General features: G+C 44.3%; 1 protein-coding gene across 1 annotated transcript in view; it reads left to right on the forward strand.

Annotated features, from left to right (window-relative positions):
• Positions 1-18,401, forward strand: part of xab2 (XPA binding protein 2) — a 47,515-nt gene extending 29,114 nt beyond the window's left edge. The window contains exons 13-19 of the mRNA XM_060854901.1: positions 3,420-3,582; positions 6,855-7,045; positions 7,546-7,668; positions 9,052-9,223; positions 11,306-11,432; positions 15,777-15,886; positions 18,028-18,401. Coding sequence (XP_060710884.1) covers positions 3,420-3,582; positions 6,855-7,045; positions 7,546-7,668; positions 9,052-9,223; positions 11,306-11,432; positions 15,777-15,886; positions 18,028-18,089 — 948 coding nt within the window. The 3' untranslated portion in view covers positions 18,090-18,401. The remainder of the gene's footprint in view (positions 1-3,419; positions 3,583-6,854; positions 7,046-7,545; positions 7,669-9,051; positions 9,224-11,305; positions 11,433-15,776; positions 15,887-18,027) is intronic.
• The last annotated feature ends 1,081 nt before the right edge of the window (positions 18,402-19,482 follow it).

A 19,482-nucleotide genomic window follows, 5' to 3' on the forward strand; every position in this document is an offset into this window, starting at 1 on the left:
ATACAGAAGTCAGGGTGAGATTACAAATTGGACACAAAATTGGCTTGGCGGTTGGAGACAGAGGGTGGTGGTGGAGGGTTCTTTTTCAGACTGGAGGCCTGTGACCAGTGGTATTCCACTTTTGTTTGTCATTTATGTAAGCGATTTGGATGAGAATACAGGAGGCGTAGTTAGTAAGTTTGTGGATGACACCAAAATGGGTGGTTATAGAAGATAGTGAAGAAGGTTATCTAAGATAACAAAGCACTCTTGTTCATTTGGCTCAGTGGGCTGGGGAGTGGCAGGTGGAGTTTAATTTGGATAAATGCAAGGGTACTGCGTTTTAGTAAAACTAACAAGGGCAAGACTTATACAGTTAATGGATAGGTGTAGAACAGAGACCTAGGGCTTCAGGTACTTAATTCTTTGAAATTTGCGTCACAGACAGCTTGGTTAAGAAAGTGTTTCGCACACTTGCCTTCATTGCTCAGACTCTTGAGTACAGGAGTTGGGATGTCATGTTCAGGTCAAGCAGAACATTAGCTGAGGCCTCTTCTGCAGTAATTGTGCAGTTCTGGTCTCCCTGTTACTGAAAGGATATTATTAAATTAGAGCAGATTCAGAAAAGATTTGCCAGGGTGTTGCTAGGAATGGAGGGTTTGAGTTTTAAAAGTGGCTGGATAGGCTGGGACTTTTTTCACTAGGACATTTGAGGTTGAGGGATAACTTTACAGAGGTTTATAAACTCATGAGGGGCATGGATACGGTGAAATGACAAGAGTCTTTTCCCTTGTGGGGGAGTTCAAAACTAGGGGGCATATTTTTAAGGTGAAAGGAGAAAGTTTTAAAAAGGACATGTGGGACAACTTTTCTTACACAATGATTCACGTGTGAATGAACTGCCAGATGAAGTGGTGGATGCAGGTACAGTTACAGCATTTAACAGACATTTGGATATGTACATGAGTAGGAGAGGTTGAAGAGATCTGGGCTAGACACAGGCTCATGAGACTAGTTTGGGAACATAGTTGGCCTGAAGGGTCCGTTTCCATGCTGTATGACTACAAATGAATTAGAGCAAAGAAGCTTATGTAAAATGTCCAAAACAATCTATTTATCTGCATGTCATTTATGAATAGAACTAAATAGACTAGAACAGACAATTAGACTGCACCTCTGGCCGGCAGTGTCCAATCTCCCTAAACCCCAACTCCTCCTCTTCCCTCCCCGCTCCATCACAGCAACGGTTTTTCCAGGCTGTTTTTATTATTCACTCCTGGGACTCGATGGATGGCCAGCATTTTTAATTTCCCATCCTTAGCTGCCCTTAAGCAACCTCCACTCATTTAGACAAACCATTTGTGCCTCATTTCAACAGTTTTCTGTTAGTCCTGAGCATGGATGGTTAGAACCGCAGGCTTGAGTGAGTAATGATGTTTTAATTCACTCTGGAATCATGCACTGGGGTAGGAGGCCATTCAGCCTGTCGTTATATCAAGGCAAGGTAAACCAGCCCAATTTAGCATGCTGTGTTATGACCAGCCAATCATTTCTTCAGATTGTTGTAAACTCTTGTTTCCTTATGAAAGCATAATGCTTGGGATGGTATTTTATAAAGGTTGCGAAAGGCTAAAAAAATATGGGTTTTTTCAAACAGGAGTGATTATTATGAGCCTTGCTTGTGTTGGTCTGAACAATATGGGCTTTCGATCAATTTTCTGAAATTAATTCAAATGTTGTATTCCTGTATTTTTAAAACAAAGCAGTTCTTCCCCCAAGCTGCCATGGCTAATTTGTTTCTATTATTGCACATTACAAGTTTGATTCTAGATCTGCGCAGTCAGAATCAAGGTCTCGAGAGTCAAATAAAATGTTCTGACTTGACAGTACATTGCAACTTAATACAGGGCTAGATAGCAACCATGACGAGGCGATGTCATAATCATCATGTCACTCAACTAGTAATCCAGGCTAATGCTCTTGGAACACATGTTCAAATCCCACCATTTCAACTGTGTATAAAATTCAGTTAATTATCCTGGAGTGTAAAGCATGCATTAGTGGCAGCAGTGTGTACCATCTGCAGGGCACACTGGGAGTACCTCCATCAATAGCACCTTCCAAACCTACCACTGAGTAGGACCAGGGCAACAGATGCCTAGGATTGCCACCACCTGCAAGTTCCTGTCCAAACTCCTCACACCTTCCGGACTCAGAACTATCTTGGCAGACCTTCACTGTCGCTGGGTCAAAATGGGTGTAGCTTCACCGGGTTGACTTCAGCTGATCGAGAAGATGGATTGTCAACACTTTCTGAAGGACAAATAGGGAAAGGCAGTTTCAGTAAATGCTGGACTTAACTGTGAAACACTCATCTCATGGGGGAGGGGAAGGATTTTTGTTGAAATCACATGAGATGAAAAGCATGAACACCAGCTTGGATTGAACCGAGTCCTGTCAGTGCTTTGTAATTCTGTGGTTCAGCTTGGATGATGTTGGTCAGATGGACAGAACATTGGAAGATAACCCCAATAAGTGTGAGGTAATGCAATTTGGAAGAAGAAGCAAGATGAGGGAGTATTTAATGAATGGCAGGACACTTGGGTAGCTTGGAGCAACAGAGGGATCTTGGGCTAATTATTCACAGATCCTGAAGTCAGCAGAGCATGTGAATATGATAGTTAAGGTAAATGGGACACTTGTTTTCATCAGTCGTGGCATGGAGTATAAGATTAGATAGGTTTGGATTGGTTTATTTAGAACAGAGAAGGGTGAGGGGGTGGGAGGGATGTGATTGAGATGTATAAAATAATGAAGGTAGGGTGAATAGAGAGCAAGTGTTCCCCTTGGTTGAGGTGTAATTCACAAGGGGAGCATAGTTTTAAGGTGAGGGACAGGAGACTCAGAGGGGATTTGAGAAAAAAATGTTTTCGCTCTGCGGGTGGTGGGAATCTGGAATGTGATGCCTGGGAAGGAGGCCGGAAACCTTACAACTTGTTTGGATAACACTTGAAAAATCATAAGATTCGAGGATACGGGGCAAGTGCAGGAAACTGGGATTAGCATGCCATGAGTGATAATTATATTGGTGCAGACCCGATGGGCTGAAGGACCTTTTCTGCACTGTGTGAGGCTTGAGTATTGTTAGGCTTTAACTATGGTAGTATTGCAGTCCTGTTGTTCCGGGGGATGCAGACTTCGTTGATGGTTTAACATTCGATAGTATTTGGACAGCAGCCATGTACAAAGTAACTGGCTGATCTTCCAGTTGAACCCAGTGCAATGACAGTTACAGTGCCCCATCCAATAAGGTCTGTTCCTCTACACAGAACAAGGAACAGGCAAGGAGCCTAGTTTGTGCAGCCGAACGGGATGCAGTTCAACAACTAAAGGTGAAAGGCTGTCTTGCTCCAACGTAACCAAGTGTGTTTTTTTTGCAGGCCTATGAGAGAGGAGTTGCTCTATTTAAGTGGCCCAACGTGTTCGATATTTGGAACACTTACCTTACCAAATTCATCGATCGGTATGGTGGGAAGAAGCTGGAACGAGCTCGAGACCTGTTTGAACAAGCTCTTGATGGGTGTCCGCCGAAATTTGCCAAAAGTCAGTATTTAAAACCCAGGGCTTTAACTCTCGTTCAGGGTCGCAGTCAGTAATTCCAGTGATTGATACCAGCCGTTAGGAATTCAGTAAAATGTCATTTTAGTTTTTTAGTTTTAGGTTTTGCTGCATTTTGTGATAAATGTTTTAGGTGTGACCACATTCTTATGGCTTCGATCAAAACTGACAACTTGCTTTTTTGTTGGAGTGAGCAACTTTGCTTATCCAGGTCATTTTGATGGAACGTATGTTTCATTAACACGAATTAACTGTAACACAATTGATGAATGGGGGTGTGGTTTTTAACGTTTGAACTTTTAAAGCGTACGTTGGCTACAATGCAATTGCATCACCAACACGAAGTGCTAATTTTATTGCGTGATTTTTATATAGCGCAATGTCACACAAGAACACAACCATCGCGTTATAGAAAAACTACATGTATTTAAAAATAAACATAGATTGGTTTTGGATTTGAATTAACTAAAGATAGTCATTCCAATTATAAGTCTGTACAGTGAGTTTGAATCATTTCTGGTTCTATGCAGCCAGTCATGATTTAAGAATTCTGACATGTATTTTAGAGGCTAGCAAGGCTTCTAAAATGTGCTTCTGAGCTGCAATGTGCATCTCTGAATCTTGAATTTCTGGTAGGTAATCAATTGCTTTATTGTTCCTCCTATTTGGAAATGTTCCAGTACTATATGAAAAAAAGCTTCGAATCTGAGAGGATGACTCCATTCTCCAGTTTCCCCCTTTGTCCCAACATTGTGCTTCATTTTATCTGTATTCAATATGTAGGGTCAGAATTAGTGTGTTCTGCGATTGCACAGGAATCATGTTGTATCTCTACTTCTTTCATCTCCTTCGGCTCCATATCCTTTTATAGCTTTGTCCAGCAAACCTCTTTGACCTCTGATTTAAATGCTAATAATTGAGCTAGAACCAAGTTGCAGATGCTCCTTGTGTGAACACCATTCCCTCAGTTCTCTCCTGGATGGCCTCACTTTGACTTTACGGTTATCTTTTGCTGAATTTCCTTCCTCATCCCTCCTAATTGGTAAGTCTTCAGTTCTCTGGCTGAAGGCAGTTCTGACCCACTGTGCTGTGACCGCCTCTTGGAGCTATGGTGGGGAGGTAGAACCCACATCTTTGAAGGGGTTGAGGCCTGTGCTACAGGCACTGACTCTCCAGGCAACTGGGTACCCCTCACCTCTGCCATGGCACCCCAGGGGTCTACTTGCTGTGGCACCATCCACTTGCACATGCGTGCTGCATTCTGCAGCTATGGATCATTACATCTAAAGCTCCAGTTTTTGTCCATCACGTGGCTGACCAGGAAACTCTTTGCCTGTTGTTGTTGTGTGCTGGAAGTATTTACATTTGGTTACATTATGAGCACACCTTACTTGGCCATCAAGTCCTGGTGGGGCTGGAACCTGGAATGTCTGGCTCAGCCGCAGAAATACTGCCCACTGCGCTGCAAGACAGTCTCCAAATTATAACAGCAGCTTGCTTTCTCAAGAACAAAAACTTGCATTTCGGCAAGGTTATAGTGCACACTGTTTTTCACTTTTCATTCTCTCGGTTTCTTTTTTTTTTCCCCTTCAGTTTCTCATGTCCAGCTACATATTTTTAGTGTCTCTGGGTCGTATCTCTTCACACTTTCACCCCATTCCAAAGGATGAACAGAGTTTCAGGTTCTGACAAAATACTACTTCCTAGATTGGATTGTTTGTGATTTGACAGTTCAAATATGCACATCCATTCACGGTAACACAGAGCTTTACATCAATCAAGCAGTCAAACGTTTTGATGTGACCACACTGCGTCATAGAACTGTACAGCACAGAAACAGATCCTTCAGTCCAACTCGTCCATGCCGACCAGATATCCTAAACTAATCTAGTCTCATTTGCCAGCACCCGGCCCATATCCCTCCAAACTCTTCCTATTCATGTACCCATCCAGGTGCCTTTAATAAAAGTTGTAATTGTACCAACCTCCACCACATCCTCTGGCAGTTTGTTCCATACACACACCACCCTCTGCGTGAAAAAGTTTCCCCTTAAAACCTTTCCCCTCTCGCCCTAAATCTATGTCCTCTAGTTTTGAACTCCCCTACCCTGGAGAAAAGACCTTGACTGTCCACCCTATCCATATGCCTCATGATTTTATAAACCTTTATAAGGTCATCCCTCAGCCTCCGACATTCCAGGGAAAACGGCCCCAGCCTATTCAGTCTCTCCCTTTAGCTCAAACCCTCCAAACCTGACAACATCCTTGTAAATCTTTTCTGAACCCTTTCAAGTTACATGATTGGTTATCTAAAATCCTGCCCAGTAGACAGATGGACCTGTGGGATTGATTAGTCCAAGTATACTGACTTCTGTTTACCAGTAGCTGGGGTTTACACAGTCCAGTTCTAATTATAATTTAATCAACCATTGCCTGTTCATCGATGGTACCTAATGTAAAGAATATGTTACCGTAGACCCAGAGGACCATCGGGGTGCTCTCTCTTTAGAGAGAGATGACTCTTGGTGAGTTTAAAAAGGGAATCACCACACTTCAGGTGAGGGGCAAGGTCAAGAAGGTAGGATCTTCATGGTGACCTCAACCAGTATGGGAATTAGACCCGCACTGTTAGCAGCTGTCCCGCCATCTGAGCCAGTTGTTGTTATATATATTAATCTGTAAGAAGTGTGTACCTTGTCATTAGCATCCAAGCGGACTTTTTATCTTGTCTTCCAAAATTCATAGAATGCATCACTGAACCTTAATGTAGATTGGAGAGGTTTTCCCACTCGCGTTTCAGCTGCCTGTTCACTAAAACAGGTTGTCTGGACATGATCACACTGCTAATTGTTGGAACCCATGTCCCCCAGATTGTTTGCCTCGGATTGTGAATTACTAATCCTATGACATTACCACAATGCCACTACTTCTCCTGAGGGATTTAAGCTTTTATACTTGTTATTTATGTGATCAACATAACCCTGTTTAGGCAAACTATGCAACAAGTTGCACTGTGTCATATTGATAATGTCAGATTAACCAAAAACCTAGAAATGACAGCAGAGACCTGTGCAACTTTGTATGTTAACCTGTGGTTCCTCCCTATATGCAGTCGGTATTTATGTAACTCTAATTAATTTTGGAGTCCAGGAATTTAGTTTTCTGTATCTGCTGTTTGAGCAAGAGAGAGGGCCAAGGAGGACCAATACCGTGATTCGTCAGTCATTGTTACTCAGCTATAATCTTATCCTCTGCAGCTATCTACCTTCTGTACGCCAAGCTGGAGGAGGAGTACGGTTTAGCTCGCCACGCCATGGCTGTGTACGAAAGAGCAACCAAGGCAGTCGAGCCTTTGGAGCAGTACGAGATGTACAACATCTACATCAAAAGAGCGGCTGAAATATACGGAGTTACCCACACGCGGGGTATCTACGAGAAGGCGATTGAGGTACCGCCAGGCATCCGTTTACATCTCCTCCTCATTCTGTTGCAGGCGGATTTATGTTCAGCCAGGGATTGTACGGAATGTCTTGCCCAGCTCAGCAAGTGCCCTTTCTCGTTCTGCTGAAGTTCGGAGGGTACCAGCAGTGTGCTGGTTGAAACTATTCCGATCTTGAGGAGCGGATGATTGAAGGCACTTCAGCTGCGTGGTGTGCTGTTGAGAGAATGCTCTGTGCATGGGGTTTCCATCACTGTAGGGTTTGAATGACCGCTGTGCTTAATCCTAATTATTGTGTGGATTCTCCCAGCAGTAGCAAATCTTTTAATTGCCTAGCACTAGGAGTGTTAAGCTCTGTGCTGAGCAGTGTTGTAGTGATGATAATGTGATGGGTTATGCATTCTGTTTGTGACCTAGGCGACTGTTACAGAGTGTGCTGTTCCCTGAGCATTTCTAAGGCAGCCTATGATCTTGGTACTGTAGGTGCATTAATCTCTTTTTCCTTGCAGGTGTTGCCAGATGAACACGCTCGGGATATGTGCCTACGGTTCGCAGATATGGAATGTAAACTGGGTGAAATTGATCGGGCCCGATCCATTTACTCTTACTGCTCGCAGCTCTGCGATCCACGGGTGGGTTCCTCGACTGGGGTTTCGCTTTCATTCTCCTTAAGGAATTCCTGCTTTGCTCAGAGATGCAGGAGATTGGCAAAAACACATGCCTGTCTCTGTTTCCATCGGTGGAATTGTTGTTAGTGTGTAGCTTGAGGAGTACCAGCTCAATGTGCGGTGCGCTGACCAGGAGACACTCCCACTCTTACCATGTGCCCTAGGTGCATTGGAAGAACATGCAGGTTGATAACTCACCTGTTTAGCCACGTTATGAATCTACCACCTGTATTCTGGGATGGGAATCACCATCATAGAGTCCCTACAGTGTGGAAGTAGGCCATTCAGCCCATCAAGCCCACACTTACCCTGTGAATAGCATCCACACAGACCCTGTTACCCTGCATTTCCCATGGCTAATCCGCCTAAGCTGCATATCTTTGGACTGTGGGGGGAAACCGGAACATCCGGAGGAAACCCACACAGACACTGGGAGAATGTACAACCTCCACGTACACAGTAGCCTGAGTCTGGAATTGAATCCGGGCCCTGGCAGTGTGAGGCAGCAGTGTTAATCACTGAACCACCATGCCACCCCTTCTGAAACCTTCTGGCCCAGAGGCAGGGACATGCCCTCTGCACCACTAGACCTCTCTGCTTAGAGTTTGCTCAGTGACTCACCACGTTTGGGTTGGGTGTGGGAGGAGCACTGCGTTCAGTTCTTACTCTCCACACTGTCGGGAGAATGTGAAGGCATTGGAAAGGATGCAGAAAAGATTTGTGTGGTTCCAGAAATGAGGAGCCTCTGTTAAGTACTGTTGATAGAGTGAAGAAACTGGGACAGTTCTTTAGAAGAGAAGGTTGAGAGGAGATTTGACATCGAGATGTTTGAAACTAGGAGGTAAAGTGAAACCATTCTTGCTGGTGGAAGCATTGAGAACTAGAGGCACAGATCTAAGGTTACTGCAAAAGTAGCAAAAGCAACACAAGAGGAATATCATCCTTATGCAACAAGCGGCCAGATTCTGAAGTGCACTGCTTGAGACTACACTGAAGGCAAGAACAATCATGGCTTTCAAAGGGGAATTGGATCATTACCCGAGAAGGAAAGGTTTGTAGGGCTATGGGGCGAAGGCAGGGATTGGCACTCGGTGAGTTACTCCTGCTGACAGCTGGCACAGAAAGGATCCGCTGAATATCCTGCTTTCATTCTGTATTACTATTCTGTGATATATTGAGGGCATAAGAGATCAGTTATTTAGAATTGTTTTCTTTTTACACTTGGGAATTATTCTTCAGTGCACCAGACAGTTTTCAGCTACAACAGGATTTGATCTTATCCCCTGTCCCTGTTGCTGTCGATAGAGATTTTTAATAAATTTCTGATTTAACTCTCATCATTTTCAGATAACCCCATCATTCTGGCAGACGTGGAAGGAATTTGAGATCCGGCATGGTAATGAGGATACCATTCGCGAAATGTTGCGGATTAAACGTAGCGTGCAGGCCACGTACAACACCCAAGTCAATTTTATGTCATCGCAGATGTTGAAAGCCTCCACTAATGCCACAGGCACAGGTAAGCAATTAGCTGCAAAGTGGCCAAGTGATAGTTTCGGGTGCAGCGATCAGTAAGCATGCACTCAGGCCACCATTGACACCATAGCAGCTGATTCACTGCGGCAGCTTAACTTTGATAGCATCATCCGAACCTGCAAACTCCCTCACAAGGGCACCAGATGCATTGAAACATCATCGTGTGCAAGTTCTTGTCAAACCTCTCACCTGGAAATGTTCCTTCACTGTCTCTGGGTTAAAATTCTGGAGCACCCAGAACTGAAGGGTCTCCCTACGCCACATGGATTACAGAGATTCAAGAGGATAGCTAGCCACTACCTTCTCCAGTTAGGGTTAGGCCTAAAACAGTAGTCTAGCCTCCCCTCCCAAATCCCAAGAAAGACTTACTTTTTAAAAATGTAGTGATGGTTGTCAATCTTCCCAAGATAGTTACAGATGATCTAGGCCCTCCAGTGCTTTTTGTATAACAGTGCTGGTGTTTTCCCTCTACTGCTCCACTGTTGAACAGTCTGTTCCATGTGTTGCTCACTTCTCTCACACACCGCTTCAGTTGCTGCCAGCCCAAATTTTCTGTTGGGCTTGCTTTGTAGCTGCAGCTTCTGACCTTCTCATACTGGCCATTTTCCAGATTTACCATTGCAAGCAGGTTGCAATCACTTGCATCTCCCAGGCACCACCCCTCAAAGATAAAAGGGTCCAATTTTCTTCACATTCTCCTCCAAATACAACGTTGTTGTTAATATGTTTCAGAGGCCAGGTAGGAGTCACTCACTTTGGGTTTGGAGTGGCAAATAGATCAGGTACAGATCATTTCTTAAAAATGGGTTTTTGTGACAATACAGTAAGTTGACTGTGACTGTTTTCAGTACGGGACTTTTAGTTTGAGACTTATTTCATTAACTGAATCTACATTCCCCTGTGCAAAAGTGAGAGATGAACTCACGTCCCTGGACTTCTGGATTAGACTAGCAACGTAAGCACTTTGCTACTGTATCCCATTAAACTGCTTTAAGAAACACGTCTGTACCACAATGTGCAACTCATTCTTTCTCAGAAAATTATAACAGCAAAATCATCCTTTTACCTTGTTTAGTCTTCCCTCCCTCCTGTAGTCTACAGGTTTTGGTAATGTTGACATCATCTTATCTTGACATCAGTTTCCCTTTCATCTCTTCTTTCAATGTCTGAGGTATGTCTTACACTGCAAGCCCTTGGCCTTTTCCCTAAGCTGTTCACCGAACACTGTCTTGTCAAGTTGGACTCTTTTCATGCAGACTCTGTGTGAGAAGGTGGTATGGTGACATTATCACTGGATGTGGTCTAATGCCCTAGTGACGTGGGGTTTAACTTTCACCTTGGCAGCAGATCGAATTCAAATTGTTCAAACTCTGGAAATTAATGCTAATCTGCATATTGATGACTATGATGATACCCATCCGGTTCATTAACGTCCTTGAGGGAAGGAGCTGCACTATCCTTTCAGGGGCTGAGCACCACGTGACTGCAGACTCCCAGCCGTGGGTCTCCGAAGTGACCAAGCAAGCCATTCAGTTCATGGGCACTTGGCTGTTCGTATCCAAATGTTGGCTTGTCAATGATGCCCACCTCCCATTGAAAGAGTAAACAGAAAATGTTGGCCGGAGAGGAAGCTGTCTGGACAGAGTTTTACTGAAAGTTTTCTGAGCCTGGCCTTCTATTTTGAAAGCTGTGACTCATTAGGAGCAGGCTCTGAGTGAATTAACACATTATAGAATGCTTAATAAACTGAAATGTGCTGGCAGTGTTCCCAGCCCTGTGCCCCAAACTGCTGGACTAAAGTAGTACCTTGTGATGGTTTGGTTTTATTACTGGTAGCAGCAGTAAGTTTGGGAGGACAAAATAAACTCTTTACAGGAGGAATAGCACGAGTTTTCTTTTAAAGGGGACCTTTCAGTCTAAGTCAGTGACTTAACTTGATAACTGAGGGAAGTGTTTCCAGGTAAGAAGCTTCTGTGAGAGGTGATATTCGAATCCTGCATTGTTCAACAGGTGTGAATGGAGTTTTCCGGAAACTCAGCGTTTTCTCCTCACATTTACTTTGCAGTCTCTGACCTGGCGCCTGGACAAAGTGGAATGGATGACATGAAGCTGCTGGAGCAGAAAGCCCAACAGTTAGCGGAAGAAGCTGAGAGGGAAAAACCCAAACCCAAAGACAAGATTCTGTTTGTCAGGTACGCTGGATCTCCAGCAAAATGGAAACCAATCCTGTCACTTATGTTAATCTTAGTGTCTTTCAGTTCTGAGCATCCGGGAATCTACTTCAGATGGCATAAGTTTCCATGGGCACATTACCCCTGTCAGTAACCTTAGTGACTTAATAGAGGGTCCTGGGATTTGACCCAATATGTAACCTTTGTGCCAACTTCTCACCACCTAGCCTTTCTTCCTGTGCTCCTCCGTGTCCTCCTACACATTGAGTTCATCTCAGTCAGTAACGCAAAACAAGCAGCTTTACACTGAGTACAGTTGAAGACAGAGCGAGTGCCCGGAAATTTGTGGATAAGGGAATTTGGTGCGGTCAGGGAAGTGATCCAGTCGAAGCAACTAGCAGATGGAAAAATAAAATCAAAAATGACATTACAATAGTAAGTATTTAGGGGTTGAAGAAGAGCCACAGTTTACTGTTAGGAATTGAGTTTGAAGAGGAGGGGAAAGAAAGAGGTTGGTAAGTATTGCTTGGTAAGTATTCACTGAAATGTTCTCTGTGCAAATTGTGTGTAAATTCTCTACTACTAATGAATTCTGTTTCATCAACACACTTCTCCCCAGTACCAGCCTTTTAGGCACAGGGGAAGGAGTGGATTGGTGAATAATACTCGGTAACATTTGCACCTCTTGCAATGATCATCTCCAGTGAGACCGAATCAACCATCGCCGTTTGAAATCCAATGGGATCATCATCCAATCTCAATATCCTGGGGTTACCATTAATTATAAACTGAACTGGACGAGCCATGTAAATATTGTGACTACAAGAACAGGTCAGAGGCTAGGAATCCTGCAGGGAGTAACTCACTCCTGACTCCCCACTGTCTACAAGGCACAAGTCAGGAGTGTGATGGAACACTCTCAACTTGCCTTGATGAGTGAAGCTACAATAATACCCAAGAAGCTTGGTGCTATCCAACACCCTACTTGATTGGCACCACAATAATTCAGTCCTTTGACCACCGTTACTCAGTAGCAGCATTGTGTACCATCTACAAGATGCCCTGTATTTACCAAGGCCCCTAAGACAACACATTCCAAATCAATGACCATTTCCATCCAGAAGGACAAAGGCAGCAGATACATGGGAGCACCACCACCTTCGAGTTCCCCTCCAAGCCACTCCCCATCCTGACTTGGAAATACATTGCCATTCCTTCAGTGTCACTGGGTCAAAATCCTGGAATTCCCTCCCCAAGGGTATTGAGAGTCTGCCTACAGTATGTAGACGGCAGCAGTTCAAGAAGGCAGCTCATCACCCTCTTCTCATGGACAACTATAGATGGGCAATAAATAACCAGTCAGCAATTCCCACATACTATGAATAAATAAGTTGTTTTTCTACTGACTAGTGACCAGTTTATAGTCCAAAGGAAGCTAAAGTCATGGTAGGGCAACTTAGCCATGTTAAATACCTGTCTTGTAGCATGCATTGAGTGGTGAGTGATTCATGTGGGCAAGATGAGCGATCACCAGCTCGCTGTGAGAGTTTCGGAACTCTGTTGGCAGCTGGAATCACTGTAGCACATCCACGGGGCGGAGAGCAATGTGGTTGTATGTTTGAGGAGCTGGTCACACTGCAGATTACAAGCATGTGGACAGCGGGGGGCTAGGTGACCACCAGACGTTCTGGGAGTAGCATGCAGCTAGTGCAGGAGTCCTGAGTCTCTCACTCCAGATGCTGGTGAGTGGGATCGTTCCTCAGAGGAATGAATCGTGAGCCACGTTTGTGACACTGCAGGTGGCTCAGCTGTATAGGTGTGATGGGGGGGGGTGTGAAGAAGGATGAAATACCCTTGGTCTTTAATGTGACAAGAGTTGACTGATTTGGAAAGTGCTGGTGAAGAGGCCTTGATTATTTACAGCAGTGCATCTTGTAGTTGATGCACAATGGAAGCTGTGTGCTTCTGTGGTGGAGGGTGTGCAAATTGAAAGTGATGAGCAACATCCCAATTAAATGCACTGTTTTGAACTGGATGTATTGTTCTAGATGCATACTTCTTGAGTTTTGTTGGAGGTATGATTATCCAAGTAAGTGGAGAATATTCTGTCTGTCAGTCATTAATGAGTGCAGTGTCCTGACTTGTGCTTTGTAGACCTGTTCTGGGGTGACCCGAGATGTGTTACTGACTGTGCAGAGTTCCAAACCTGCTGTTATGGCACCACAGTATTCATACAGCAAGTATCATTCAGTTTCTGGTCAAACGCTACCACTGTTATGGAGGGAGAATTCTTGGAATATGTACAAGGTGCTTTTATAGAGAAGAATGTTGATGAACCAATTAGGAAGTATGTATTTATACCTTGCTTAGGCTATGAAAAAAGGCAAATTAATATTATTGTAAGAGAACCTTGAGGGCAAATTGCCATAGTAAGATAAAACCCTTCATTAAGTTTGAATGGAGTAACCCCTCAGAACAATTCATATATCCAAACAAAAGAAGCTAAGAAGGCCAATTAGTTTCAATGGATTGGAACGATACATTCAAAGGTATGGCAGTAGCTGTGGGGTGGCTAATGTTTAAAGAACTTGCGTGTTGCTGAAAAGACATCCTTTGCCTTGCATCTTCAGGACAATTTAGAAGAAATAAACAGCATTTATTCTGTCTGAGGGGAGAGTACTGATAGCAACATCGCTATGGCCATTGTTTCAGTTAATGATGACTAACAGTTAACTGCTAAACTTTGTTTAAGTGTTAAACCAGGCAGGTCGACTCTGGTTGGTCACGGTATTGTCCTGAGAGGTTAACTAGAGAATGGCTGTTGCTTATTTTGTTGAGTTGAAACTAACACAGTGTGTGTGTGTGTGTGTGTGTGTGTGTGTGTGTGTGTGTGTGTGTGTGTGCGAGATATCCACAGGTATCCAACATTAGATATTATTCTGCAGTCGAGCAACATGTGTTAGATAGTTGAATAACATTGACAATTTAGGAATGTGATTGGACTGGGAATGTGGCACACTTGCTTCCACTATACGATACATGTGTTAAAACAGAAGATGTAGCGTATTTGGATTTTCAGAATACTTTCCATTAGGGGTCCACGAGAAGGTCAGTGAACAGAATTAGAACGCCAGGTTCAGGGGTAATATGTTGGCATGGATTGAGGATTGTTTACCAGAAGGAAAGCAGGAAATAGGAATAAATGGGGTCATCCAGAAGTTGACAGGCATGCCCAGTTGTGTAATGCAAGGGATTGGACCTGAGCTGTTCACAATCGATGACAATGATATGGATGTGGAGACCTAGGGTAAATTTTCCGAAGTAACAAATGACGCACCGAGCTGGAAACGTGTGCTGTGTGAGCACAACGCAAAGAGAATTCCTGGGGATTTGGACGAGCAGAGTGAATGGGCAAGAACATAGCAGATGGAGCATGAAGTGGCCAAGTGTGAAATTATCCACCTTATTCAGAATGTTTCTCACATGGCGAGAGATTGGGAAGTGTTGATGTCACTTCAGAAGTCACTGAAAGTTAGCTTGCAGCAATTAGAAAGGGAGATGGCCATTGGCCTAATTGCAGGGTGATTTGGGTACAGGAACAAAGATGTCTAACTTTATTCATATGGAACTTTGGGGAGACCACACGAGGTATTGTGGGCAGTTTTGATCCCATTGCTTTAGGAAGGGTATACTTGCCTTGGAGGTTCCTGTCATGTGAGGAGAGATTGAGGAGATGCAGCCTGTAGTGTCGAGAGTTTAGACAAACGAGAGGAGATCTTGAGAGGCAGGAAGGAAGGGTCCATGGGTGAGGGATTCCGAATCATGTGAGACAGTTTCACAATAAGGGGCAAGCTGTTTAGGACTGAGATGAGGTTGAATTTCTTCATTCAGAGTTCTGGAATTTTCTACCCCAGAGGAGTCTAGAAGCTCAGTCATTGTGTAACAGAGATTGATTGCTGTCCATTGAAGACAAGGGATGTGGGGATACCACAGGAATATAGCAGTGAGATAGAACCTAATGTAGTAGAGCAAGCTGAACAAGCTGAATCACCTATTCCTGCTGCTATGTTGCTAGTCCTTGTTTCCAGCTGTGAATGGTAATGAACAGGTTTCGAATAGTGAGAGGAAATAGATTTTTTTTAAAAGAACATTTTCTATTAGTTTCCCTTGTGAGATGTTATCTGGGACTGCAACCAATCGCCAAATGGAATTGGCCCCTGGTACAAATCTGCGGACCTATGGCATCGAATTTCATTCATGGGTGGTTTTGCCAGATTGCAACTTTGTTTTTAGCTGCAGAAGCCTGTTTCAGTTCTTTGGGATTACTGTTTGCAGCGTTTTGAGTTTTCCTGCTGTCCATTACAGGAGCGATGCGTCTCGCAGTGAGCTGGCTGAACTTACCAAACAAGCCAATCCTGATGAGATTGACATCGACGATGATGATGATGACGAGGAAGGTGATGAAGAACCTGACGGTATGTGAATATTCCGATAGTAATCCCACGGGAGTGCAGCCTGAATAAAACTGCACTTACACATTCAAAGCACCTCTGTTAACACCTCTATCAAACGTTCTAAGCCCTTTCCTTCTTTGCAACTTCCTAAGTAACTCCCAAAGCTGCCTCGAAATCTATCTGTTGTCTTTCACTTGCTTCCCCTAACTGTAGAACTAGTTGGTGATCACTGCTTAATACCAACACCCAGGTCATTTTAAACTGTTTTATTTCAGCATCGTGTGGAAGTGCAGCCATTTTTTACCTGGCTGGAATAGTGGTGGTGGATCTTAAATGAGTGGATGTGCGTTACTATATGCAATAATGTGTGCACACTATTTAAATAGAAGATCTCCATGCATAACCTTCAAACAAAAAGAAATTACATAGAGCTTTAGTAATGTTACTCTGAGACAGACTGCAAAGCGAGTTTCCTGCTTTGATTGCTGGTTGTTGTAGTGTTCACTGATAGCATTGAGGTAATAACGTAGCCACTTTAGTTGACGTGTGTGTCTTAGAGTATCCAGTGATTCCAACTGGCAGTGTTATGTGGATAGACCTTTCTGTGCTGAATGGTCCAGTAATGCTCCCAGTGCAGACTGTCACGTGGAGGTGAAACAACTAGTTTGGTGAGTTGCTAGACTGTTGGCGGTGAAGTGTTACAGTTCACTCAGGAAGCTACAGTCGCTATGACAGCATGCATTATTGCCTGCACGTTGTAGCCTGGAGCGTTAATAGAAACATTCTTTCCATCACATGATGGGCTGGCAATCTGTCCTGTCTCACCAGCTGTCATTGGTGTTGTATTGGGACTGAACCTGTATAGACTGAGCATTGGACTAGTCAGTCACCTCAAGATCACGAACTGGGTGGACCAAAGCTGTCCCTTCTCTAGCAGTCCCTCAGGATTGAGGATAACTTTAGTCCACTGCAGTTCCGAGGTGACTGAACAGGACAGTGCTCCATCTCTCACACCCTCCCGCAAATGATGTTTGAAGATGTTCGTGGGTGGGGGAGAAGCTCGGATTTTCACCCACACCTTCCAGTATTTACACTTGGCCTTGATCCCGGCCTGAAGGAGGCGCTCCAGGTGATTGGCTTCTTCTCTAGTTTGGGCAGTCTTGGGCAAGGGATTCTCAGTGGGGATATTGGATTTTTTCAGGGAGGGGTAGAGGACATCTTTGAGGTGCATCATCTGCTGTAACAGTGTATGGAGTTGAAAGTAATGAACCTATCTTGGCAGTTGAGTCATGGAGACTGTGGCTCAGAGATGTGGGGGCTGTTCACCGCACCCCAAGACCCTCTAAATTATCAAGTAAATATGTTCAAGTGTTTCCTTTCAAGTAAACCCCTCTGTTTATTTTAGATGAGAGTTGATATCATGGTTATTGAAACACCTCTACTATAATCTAGAATCCAATCTAGAATCTCTACAATGTGGAAACAGGCCCTTCGGCCCAACAAGGGGCAGCACAGTGGCCCAGTGGTTAGCACTGGTGCCTCACAGCACGAGGGTCCCAGGTTCAATTCCAGCCTCGGGTGACTGTCTGTGTGGAGTTTGCACATTTTCCCCACGCCTGTGTGGGTTTCCTCCCACAGTCCAAAGATGTGCAGGTCAGGTGAATTGGCCATGATAAATTGCCCATAGTGTTAGTCAGAGGGAAATGGGTCTGGGTGGGTTACTCTTCGGAGAGTCTGTGTGGACTTGTTGGGCCGGAGGACCTGTTTCCACACTGTAGGGAATCTAATCTAATCTATTCACCACACTGAAGAGTAACCCAGGCAGACGCATTCCCCTACCCTACAGTTTACTCCTGACTAATGCACCTAACCTGCACATCCCTGAACACTATGGGCAATTTAGCACGGCCAATCTAATCTAACCTGAACATCTTTGGACTGTGGGAGGAGTCTGGAGCACCCAGAGGAAACCCACCCAGACACGGGGAGAATGTGCAAACTCCATACAGACAGTTGCCTGAGGCTGGAATCAAACCTGGGACCCTGGAGCTGTGAGGCAGCAGTGCTAACCACTGTGCTGCCCCTTGATTGGATGCTAGATTAAAATAATTTTAACTGTCCTTTTACTAAGTTACCTAACAACTTTTTTGTTTTATTTACAGAGGTGCCACTGGAGCAGAAAACAGTCCCCACAGCAGTGTTTGGGGGCCTGAAGGATGACTGACCAGTAACTCCAAACACAGTAATTACTTCCCATCACCCTTCGGAACAGAAGCTGCTGTTCAGATGCAGATACCCTTTACGTGCTGTTTCAAGCACATTTGAACAAGCAAAAAGCTAAACTGATAGAAAGATGCCCTGACTGTTTTGTAACAAGATTACAACATCTTCTACCTGCCTGCTCCCAGCCAGGAGCACTGTTTCGTTTTATGTGAAACTGTATTTATATAAATGTATGGTAGGAACCAGTTTTGTTTTTTTAAAAAAAAAATCAAGGTTCATTCTTATTACCTTAATAAAGGTGAGTTCAACAAAATATAGTGTGTGTGGAAAAGGCCAGCAGTTAGTCAAGGTGGGTGCAGATTCTATACTTTGGGAGACAGGAGAGACCGTCATTAACTTGTGTACTTACTTGTCCATCTTTCCTTATGCAGCGCCCATGTGTTTCATTCTCTCCCAAACATTGACAGTCTCTGCGAGGATTGATTTTCCTAATGCTTCCCAAGGACATTTCATGACCCGAGGCTTTCAAAAAATACTATCGCTGCAGGAAGCATCAAAATAATGCACCCCGGAATTCTCAGTACCTCCCAGGCACCCAACATTAAATCTGATGTGACCATTTAACTCAATGGCCCACATTCTCTCTCAACGTTAAAGTCTTTCGATTAAAAAGCACCTTTCACAGCCTCTGGATGTCACATGCTTTAGCACTGAAGTCATTGCAGTGGCCCATTCGGAAACAGCAAGTTCCCGCCAAAAACAGTGACAATATTTATCTGCTTTAATTGACGTCCGATAGTGGTGGGTTGGCTGCATCCAGGGTGAAGCTCACCTCTGGATTGAGCATCACCTGTTGTAGATGTAGAGGCTGATTCGTGAGTGACAGTGCCTTCTGCAGCTGGTACAGACGACCAGCCTTGACCTGAGGGGGCACGTGCTTTCTCCTGCTGACGGGCTCTCTCTGCTGCCACCTTGTGATTTCTTTCTGCTGCGGGTCTCTCTGCACTCCCACTTGTCAGTGGTGAGGAGTCACCCTGCATCCATTTTGTTTCCTGTCAGCTTGCAGGCATCCCTCTGTCTCAGACAGGGATGGTCTGTGACTTCTCCTGCCCATAGCAAGCTCACCAAGGAGCATGGCTGGAGATATAGTGCAGACATCCATTGGGCTCCAAAAAAATGCAGGCAGCCGAGTTGCTGCAGGACAATTAAAAATGTGCACAAGAGATGTTACGATGCACCTCTGAGGCTTCCTGGCCTAGAGAAGGGACACAGAAAACCACGTAACATTGCCCATTCCCGCACTGTTTCCTGTTGTTAATTTTTTCTTGTTAAATTGGTTGAATTTTTGCTGTTGCCATGTTGCTGGCATTGTACATCTGCACATTGACTGGACA

Source organism: Hemiscyllium ocellatum, chromosome 45 (genome assembly GCF_020745735.1).
Source record: "Hemiscyllium ocellatum isolate sHemOce1 chromosome 45, sHemOce1.pat.X.cur, whole genome shotgun sequence".
Lineage (NCBI taxonomy): Eukaryota > Metazoa > Chordata > Chondrichthyes > Orectolobiformes > Hemiscylliidae > Hemiscyllium > Hemiscyllium ocellatum.